The sequence below is a fragment of the Pollachius pollachius genome (genome assembly GCF_949987615.1).
Source record: "Pollachius pollachius genome assembly, chromosome: 13".
Lineage (NCBI taxonomy): Eukaryota > Metazoa > Chordata > Actinopteri > Gadiformes > Gadidae > Pollachius > Pollachius pollachius.
The window spans coordinates 15736136-15746135 of record NC_136946.1 but is presented as its reverse complement, the minus strand read 5'-3'; the positions used below and the strand labels follow the sequence as shown (position 1 = coordinate 15746135).

At 45.5% G+C, this 10000-nt stretch overlaps 1 protein-coding gene across 1 annotated transcript in view; it reads right to left on the bottom strand.

Annotated features, from left to right (window-relative positions):
• Window positions 1-10000, bottom strand: part of adcy2b (adenylate cyclase 2b (brain)) — a gene marked incomplete at its 5' end in the record, with an annotated part of 33199 nt that overhangs the window by 20996 nt on the left and 2203 nt on the right. The window contains 3 exons of the mRNA XM_079749760.1: window positions 1056-1205; window positions 5235-5396; window positions 7341-7538. Coding sequence (XP_079605886.1) covers window positions 1056-1205; window positions 5235-5396; window positions 7341-7538 — 510 coding nt within the window. The remainder of the gene's footprint in view (window positions 1-1055; window positions 1206-5234; window positions 5397-7340; window positions 7539-10000) is intronic.

The following is a 10000-nucleotide window of genomic DNA, read 5'->3' as shown; positions in this document are numbered from 1 at the left end:
CAGGAGCCACCAAAGCCAGCGGCGGGGGCCCACAGAGCACACGGTGTTCAGAGGGAGGACCGGAGCACGTTCAGTAATGGATGCATGTTGTCATGTTCCATTTGTCCAAACTGTGTTTGTGTGTGTATGTACCTTACGTGTTTGTGTGTGTGTGTGTATGTGTGTGTGTGTGTGTGTGTGCGTGTGCGTGTGTGTGTGTGACTTCAAACCTACTTGTGGTTATGTTTTCGTCTGTGTGTGATTGGGTGTGTGTACCTACCGTGTGTGTGCGTGTGACCTTACACCTACTTTTGGTTGAGTGTTTGTGTGTTTGTGATTGCGTCTGTACTCGTGTTTGTGTGTGTCTATGTCGTGTGTGTTTGTGTGTTTGTTTGCGGGAGAGCTTGTGCGTGTTGGTGTGTATGAAGGCCTGCATGTGTGTGCGACGGCACAACACTGCCTGCAGGGCTGAGACTGATAAATGCAGCTCCGGGCAGAGAGGGTCATTATGTTGTTCTCTATCACCGCGGGCTCATTTCCTAAAATACAGCGGACATTTAAGTACAGAGGCAATGGGGGGGCGGGGTGGTGAAGGCAGCACTGGTCTAAATATAGAGTACTCCCTCACCATTCTATATTTCTCGACCTTTCCCTGAATCTATATTTGCGTTTTCACTCTGAACACTTTGCGGGGCCAAGATGAAGGATTTATTTTACTAAAGTAGAATAAGATATTCATTATGAATGAGCCAAATTATTCAATGTGCAAAGCATCGGCTTCGTCCAAATGCTGTGTACCCGTTGACACAGTTACACGTGCACATGTCTTCGGAGCACATTTTGACCGACTTTTCTCCGCAGCCAAGACGTCGCGCATAGACATAAAACGTGAAACGTTGTCGTGACCTTCCACCTGCAAATCAAATTGAATTGGCTGTCTATTCAGATAATATATAATCCTTTTCACTGGAGGTGAGGTAACTTGTGTATATGTCCAACGCAATATAAAAGGCTGTGGACCAGTAGGTCGATAATGAGGACTCCACAGTGGGTTTCCTGGTGTGCTGTATGCCTACCTGTTGGTGCTTTTGGAACTCCAGCTTGATGGGGGACTTGATGCAGTTGCATGTGTCCTGGTAGGTCTGCTTCAGGGCCAGGTCCATCAGGTGTTTGTGGTACGCCCCCGCCAGGTTCCCACACGTGAAGATGATGACGTTGGCCAGGATCTGACCCACAAACACACGCGCACACACGAATACACACACACACATACACACACACACACACACACACACACACACACACACGCGCGCACACACAGCTCCGGCCTCAGTGTTCAGTTCTGACCGTGTTTGATCACGGTAGATTTTCCATCCCAGGACACCAGGAAATAGATTGGAGTATAAGTCAACACAATTTGTGTTAGATTTCTATTTGCAAACATATATATATATATATATTATTATATATATTAGATCTTGTGTAAAGATTGTATTGGAATCAAATGTTAAGCATTCACAATATTCAAGAGCTATAGCATAGCATTTCTATAATCCTTCTTCCTAAAATTCAATCCCTGTGTTTCTAGTCCGTTCCTCCTGCTGTCTGAGAAGGTGCCACTCTCAAGTCCTGCTCAATGTTGAACGTAGATCTGTCCTTTTTTTCAGTCAGGCAATAGAATAAATATCTCACAGAGACACGATGCGGCGAAGGGAAGAGGAATGCCGGTAGCCCTGTGCCCTATAAGTGGATGCTCCCTCGCCAAACCAAGCAAGAATTCACCCAGTGTCTGAGCTTTAAACCTCAGCCTCATGGTGGAGTCAGATGTCATCTCGATGAACTGGTCCCCTTCAGCAGAGCCGAAGACGGCAGGTGTGCTGCATTGAATGGATCTCTCCCCCACCCACGTCATACTGAGCACTGTTGTTTGTCAAGTGAAGAATCCTTTCAGGGAAGAGATGTGTGCCTTAAGACATGGAACCACTGTTGATGATGATCACTGGTTTCCGCAAATTCACCAAGATTCTCAAAGGAATCAGTATTTCCTTGATCAGGTCGTCTGCCCCACATTTCAGGCTTTCTAGATAATGCGCCGATCTTGTCTGCCAGGTGAGGTAGGTGCTTGTCTCTTCCCTGAAGCTGAAGATTTAATTAATTCAGCTTTCCAAATATATTGAGAGAGCCAAGCTTCAACAGAGATTAATTCTTCACCAAACTTTCTTGGAACTTTCATACGCTCTTCCTCCAAGAACACAGAATTTCTTCTCAAAGACTCAAAACAACACCTGGCAAGAGCCAGCTAGCCTCACTGTGTAACAACAGAGCTGAACGTTTAGCTCCAATCTCCTCACAAAGTGTGGAGAAAAGCTGTGCCTTCAGTGACTTGTTTTAATTAAATTGATCACGCTTACGACATAGATAATTTTTGTTTAGCTCAGGGCTAATCTGCCTTGATGCTAGCGCTTCTCTGTGCATGACACAGTGTGCCAAATCCGTATTTGGCGAGACCCTCTGAATTATTGTCTGGAATCCCTCCCTTTTCCCTGCCATGGTCTCATCATCCGTGCAAATGCACAAAAATGTTCCAATATTTCAGCCCATGTTCTGTCAGGTAAGCTCATCAGCTGTCGCTCGACTTGGCACGTACTTGCAAAACTGCAAATCCTCCCAAAGTGAGTGATGTGACAAAGAGATCCTAAGCAATGAATACATCAATATAATAAAGTCTTTATTTCTGTCTGTGGCCTCGTCCACTTACGAAAGCTTTTAAGTTTTCTTTAATATAATTTGGAATGTCACATATACATCTTGCAACTGAATCATTTGATCAAGGGATAGCCTTCAATTTGCAGTGCTTGACTCATCAACCATAGCTGCCATCTTATCTAGATATGCGGTGAGTAGAGCTCTGCCATCGTGTGTGGTTTCTTGCAGTGGGCAATTCTGTATGCGACTGTAGGATGCGATTCCAGCTTTTTTGTTCACTGATGCATTTGTAACAAAGTGATGTTCCTGCTGACCATATTCACCAACTTTTCCCTGAAATAACTCGCTTATTGACGGGACTGGGGTTAAATGTCTCTAAGCGTCTAACACCCCCCCCCCGGTCACACCCACTCCCCAAACAGTATCACATACTTTTTCACCCCAAAAAAGCACCAACAAAAAGAATACCCAAGTACTAGTAATGATTTAGACTCTGAATTCGATTTTTGTTTTTTGGGTATTTCTGGCATCCCTCATACTCATAATCAATTTGTGAACTGTGGATTGATTTATTACTGAGTTCCCCCAGCCGTCTTCTCTGCAGGAAGAAGCCAACAGCCATCCTTCATGATCATTATGTTTTGATCCAGATTGGAGAACAGGGGCTATTCACAGACGGCCCGCTGTCAATGTGGTTGCAAGAGAGAGAGAGTGAGGCAATGTGTTGCTCTACAATGAAATAAGCATATTTGAAACATTTAAAAATATATATCAATGTATGGGAAACTATCGATCGCGGCTGCTGTTGTGCTCTCAGACATATAATAAATAGTATATATAAACAGTATGAATTTCATTCATAGATGCAGTTTGAGAAGAGGATGGTAATTTCTCAAAGAAAGATGTCATTATAATGAGAATTTATACTGATATACTGATAACAAGAAAGCTTTCGTGTTTATGAGTTCTACAAAACCAGATGAGGATTTATCGCCTTAATAGTGCACTTCAGTCATTTAAATTACTAAACTGCACTATTATAAACAAGTTATAATAGTCTTTCACTCCAAAACACACCACATCTGATGCCATAACGACATTAGGTGTGCTGAGCTGAGCTGCCATAAATTGTATCAGTTTTTTGTGTTACCGCTGGCCAGGTGATACACATATTCTAAGGTGCCTTTTGAAGCTAAACCTCAGTCAACAACCTCCGAAAACACCACATTTTTTAAATGTGTACTGCCAAGCAAATCAAAGGTGATTCAAACCAACAGAGCAGAGTGAAGCTCTATCCCAACAGTGATAAAGGCTCAATAGATCAATATTTAATAGGGGTTTGTAATCCCCTTACCGAGTTTCACGTCACAAAATTAAAGTAAAAGGATACTTCGGTCCTGGTCAACCTTAATACATGTGTATATTTCTATATACTTATTAGCTGGTATTGTGACTAATATATAATGCGTCGCTCTGCGTCAGTGTGATTGATGAAAGGTGGCCATTGTTTCCGTGAGTTTGGGCCCTTTGCTGCCTTGCTACGCACTGTTGACACACTTTTGGAGCCTTTTCATCTGAAGTGCCTTTTCCAGTTGTTCTCTCACACAATGTGTGATGGGACTTAACTTAACCTGTGGTGTGTTGTGTTGAATGCACACGCATACACACAGGTGATCACAGAGCCGAGCATGCACAAACACACCCTTTGTTGAGTTAATATTTCCCAGTGTAAATGTTGCGTGGGCGTGGGGGTGTGCAGCCACCACTACAGAGCCGGTCATCTTCCACCTGTGTCTGATGGAGGTTACGCTGGTTTAAAATGAATGGGATGAACACAGATAAACAATGGAGCAGGTCAACTGTGGCTGTATGGCGACAGGTTTTCCTTTATCTTGGTACAACGGCAATATCTATTTGCAATATTATCCTTACGTTATTGTTGTATTATGCTATAATATTCCGAAAAAGCCTCAACATTCTCATCCTATGCAACAACCTTACAAGCGAATGAGAGAGACACAATAAAAGGGCAAGGCGAAGATGATTCAATATTCATATTCTTTCAATATTGTGTCAATGTTTATACCTCTATCCTCAGTCCAGCCTTTACGTGAGTGACAGACACTACTCTCCCAAGTTCTTCTAAGTCTGATAGGTAAACAGACAGATGTTTTTAAAGAACCACACACAACGTCCAAAGATGATTATGTGCACATGTATGTAGTAATTGTACTGCAGTATTTGTGTAGCATGAATATTTCTACTGCTAGAGCTGCTGCCCCCGCGACCCGGCCCTCGATAAGCGGTTTTGAAGATGAGAATGAGGAGTATTTGCACGTGAGGGTCTTACTTACACATTGTACATGTTTGTTTGAGTCAGTGTGCCGAGTGGGCGTGTGTGTGTGTGTGTGTGTGTGTGTGTGTGTGTGTGTGTGTGTGTGTGTGTGTGTGTGGGTGTGTGGGTGTGTGTGTGTGTGTGTGTGTGTGTGTGTGTGTGTGTGTGTGTGTGTGTGTGTGTGTGTGTGTGTCTGTGTGTGCGAGCGCCTCACCTGCCAGCGCAGCGAGCCCTGGTCCTGGATGCTGGACGCCAGGCAGACGCAGAGCGTGACGGTGTGGGAAGAGCAGGTGAGGACGCTCGCCATCACGGCCCCCCGCATCGAGAAGGGCAGCATGGTGTACACCACAAACACGATGAACAGGAAGAAGGACACCTGCACACAGGCACGGCACACTGCTCTTTATTTTCGCTCAATTTTCCACTAGTGATGAAAGCTCATTTTAATCCTCTGTCTTCATGGTTGCGGGGCTAAGCGTGACTCAGAGGGCGGTAAAGGTTCAACACGTGGTTTATTCTGAGAAACAAGGTAAACGGACGAGCACTCTGGAGGTGGCTCATGAAGCATCTGCTGAGCCCAGGTATAAATCAGTCTGTACTGGTGTGGGAGGAGTGGTAAACAAGCCATGCCAATAGAGGGTCTGACTTATCTCAGACCAATTCAACTTGATATGGTGTTGTCTTGACCACTCAATGTGTACCAGTAGAAACTAGTCAAAACCGGTGTTAGCAATACAAAGATGTGATAACATAAAGGTAGCTTTAATATTGTGTGGTCTATAAGAGATAGAAGAATGAATTTACATCGCTAGTTCATCGACGGTGGACGCAGTGGGCTTGAGGTCAGGTTTGAATCCCTATTCATGAGCAAATTCTGAAAATGCCTAGTTCATCGTCCGGTATGACATAGAGAGGATTGACTTGACGTGAGTCATCCCCGAGGCAACTGTAGTGTCCTTCAATGAAGCTATTCCTGTGTGGTGAGGGTAATAGTCCATTAGCATCACATAGTCGTCATGCTGCTCGTAAAGCTGGTTTGGCTCTGAACTATCATAATCTCTGGGTACAGTGTCTGCAAGTAGCAGCTCTTTTCCTGGGCGATACCCTTCCTGGCTATATTGACGAAAGGATTTGGAATTCAGCAAAGGTGAAGGCAAGATTAAATCCATTCGCCCCTTTAAATTCTTTCTGGTGGTTACTATTCGAACACTTCTCTGTTGTTTTCTTGCCCTCTTGTATTTGCCCGCTAAGCTGGTTGAGACTGTATCTGTGATTAAGGGCTATGCAAAAAAAAAAATTGAATTGAAATTCATAATAAGCTTATCATCTGAGTTGTGTGTCCTGCTGGATGAGGTACAAATGTGCATACAGAGTTGACCATACCTAGAAGCCACCTATTTCTTTGGGTGGCCACTTGTTCTTAATGGCACTCTGGTCTATCTGCAGCCCTGGAAATTATTGTTTCTCAGCCAACATTGTGAACTCTGTCTTTCTAAATGTATTCATCAGCATTGAGTTTCATCCTGGCTGCTTGTTACAGTCTACAGGCCTTTCCCACATGAACTCCAGATCACTCCGGAGTTGCCTTTTCACGCATGCAACACACAGCCGGAGATAAGCAATATGAGACGTATTCACACATATCGGAGACGTGTAGTCAATCCATAATTCAACAATGATTGCAAAATGATGTCACACTGCCAGCATTAAAGTTTTGATTCCCACTGCTTGGCTTTAATACTGCCAGGGTTATAGGTTGATGATAAAATGATCCACCAAACAGCCTTTATTATACTGGCAGAAAGGCACACAGACAGGCAGGCCCAAAGACAGACCATATACCGATATCAAAAGTAAGATTCACATTTCATCATTGAACAAGATTAATACATAAAGACTGAGGAGGATGACAGGTGTCTTGTGAGAGAAAGGAAGGAAGGAAGAAGGGAGGGTCCTAACGGGGGGGGGGGGGGGGGGGGGGGGGGGGGGGGGGGGGGGGCGTAGGAAGTGTGAAGGGAGAGGGTGCTAGGAGGAAGAAGGGAGAAGGAGGAGGCTGTAAGAGGAGCAGGAGAAGATGGAGAGAGGGTGACTTGGGCTTTGATAAATTGGTGAAGACAAGGCACTAGCACCGGTAAATAGGATTCCTGTCTGCAGCGGGAATCCTTGAGACAGAATCTGGGTCTGTTGCATGAGGCTGGCACAATGTCAGGTGTCCCTCGGAGCCTGACTAATGGTCATCCCCACACACACACACACACACACACACACACACACACACACACACACACACACACACACACACACACACACACACACATACCTGGTCCCAGGGACACAGTATCCCTCCGGAGAACATGAAGAGGTAACCCATGGTAACCAGACACGCCCAGATGAGGAGGGAGAAGAGCCGCAGCATCCTCTTGAAGACCGACTCGATGCATACCAGGATGAAGATGGAGAGGAAGAGGAGGAGTGTGGTGGGCACTGTGATCAGGAACACCAGGTGGTCCTTGTAGTCCTGTGCCAGAGGAGAGAGGGACACACCGACCGAATAAGAGGCAGAGATTTCTTAATGAAGAGAACTGTATTAAATCCTATGCCAAGTATTTTCTTTCAAACAACTCTCCCTCATTCAGCAGATTACGCAACACAACTGTGGGGTTGTAAAGGTAAGGAGACTATTGCCCAACTCCTCCCCCCCCAGCAGCAGCAACCAGCCTAGATGGACCCCCGTCCTACGTCTCATCGCTCAAAGCAGTCCCAAGCTAATTCCCTCCCAAGCAAAAGAACTTGACCACCTCCACAAACGTGGACAGAAGAGATGATGTCATCTCCCTCCAACCGTTGGCAGATCCACGCGGACCGTACAGGAAGAGCATGAACCTCCCACCTCCTGCCTCCTGAAGAGCAGGCTGACTGATATGCCCTGCAGGGTGTAAGGTTTCTTGTAAAACCGTGGCTCCTCAAACAGCCCCATGCCGGACACAACTGAAGGTTCCTGCTGATGTACACAATCTTCCATGCTTGAAGGAGTGACTTATAGAAATGTGTTACCCCACCCCCCCATAAATCGTCTGCCGACTCGGGAGAGAGGGGGGGGGTAATGGGGGCTGAGCGCGGCTCTGTTGTGATTTGTTCAAGGTCTCAAGACACAGGACTATACCAACCGCTGTACAGCCGGGAGGGCAACGTTTTTTTATCATGCCGGACATGAGTATGTGTGTAGGGGGGAGGAGGGGGCGGAATAAACGAACACGCCTCAGGACCTTAGATCGCCCTGAATGTGTTTGTGGACATTTCCTCGTAACATATGACTCTAAAATGTAGTACATTACGAGGAAATGAGACATCAATTCATTATTTTCTTCATTTCAAACGGCTATAGCAATGCCCAAGCTTCAATCCACTTAAATGGTTTCCACTCTCCGCCCAGGGGACTTTAAAGGTTCCTCCAGACAGGAGGACGCAGGGTGGGGGTGTTGGAAGACAAAGGTAAAGGAGGATAGAGATCCCTGCTGCCATGTACGAGATCTACTCTAGCGTGTGTTGGGAGGGCTGGTTTAACCTGTTGCATATTGATTCCTCAATGTGCAAAAGGTGTGCAGCCTCACCGAGCCCAATCGGTCTGACACGGGCCCAAAACTGCTATCAACCACACACACTCCACAATGACATAAACCGCTGCTTGACTATTTAGCTGAGAACTAAGTCCTTCTGCCTAACAAAAACGCAGGGTTTGAAAAATTTGTTCCAGTAGAAATGACGGTTCCGATCCTTAGAGAAGTGTTGATTAATCCAGTTGCTATTATGCAATATAAATATCGTTCATATCGTTCCTGTCTACGTGGGATCTGGCAACTTTGGCAGACCAAGACAGTACTAAAGATGTTTGTAAAACTCTGTTGAGAGTCCATCAATGCCCGTGGCCAGACCTAAGGGCAACTGATCGGTAACAAAAGTAAGCTCCTCCAGCGTTAGTCCACTATCCATATCAGCTCTGTGAGGGAGCTCCCCTGACTAGAGGCCAGAAGAAGCTCTGCAGGGCACAGGGGATCACGCTCCTCCGCTCCATGGTGGGCTGTTGGAAATCAACTGCACACGCCCTCATCTGGGTCGTTGGTGACCCTTCGATCAGGAAGCTCAAGACTTTGAGGTTCTTTGAGCAGCATTCGTTTGAAATGAGTTTTGGCGCATCCATATCTTTTATAGTAAGAAAGCTGGACCAAGCTGTGGCTCCTATAACCCTCTCCTGCGAGTTCTGCTACTTTCTCTTATGTTGGAGCATATCGACTGGACCCTTTTTGATGGTGCGGTTTCCTATATAAAGTAACTACAAACAGTGTATTTCAAAGCCACCAATGTTACAAAGAACCAAGTAAAAATGCCGGTAGGATTTAACTCTTAGAGCATCAGAAATCAAATGCAATAAGATGATGGTCTAAAAACTGCAGAGGATGCCAACCCCCCCCCCCTCCCCCTTCCCGCTCGCTTTATAAAATAATTACTCCCATGTTACCTACCGGGCGCCGTACATAGTGCTAATTATAAAAAATATTAAACAGAATCATACCACCACTAGTAACAGCACCGTACAGCACACACACTAAAACACACAAGTAAACAGACACAACCCCCTCCCCCCCACACACACACACACATACAAAACGCACACAGACACAAGGACATGTACGTGCACGGGCAAAGGCACACACCACCACCAGACGGCAGTCTGACAGTCTGAGCCAAGGGAATGTGCAATAGTGACAATTCTGTTCTCACAAGTCAGCATTTAGAAACCCTCCCACCACACACACACACACACACACACACACACACACACACACACACACACACACACACACACACGCGCGCGCACACGCACACATACACACACATACATATATACATATAAATATATATATATATATACACACCATACACAGACATATACACACATACTACCTCTAATGATGGAGCGAA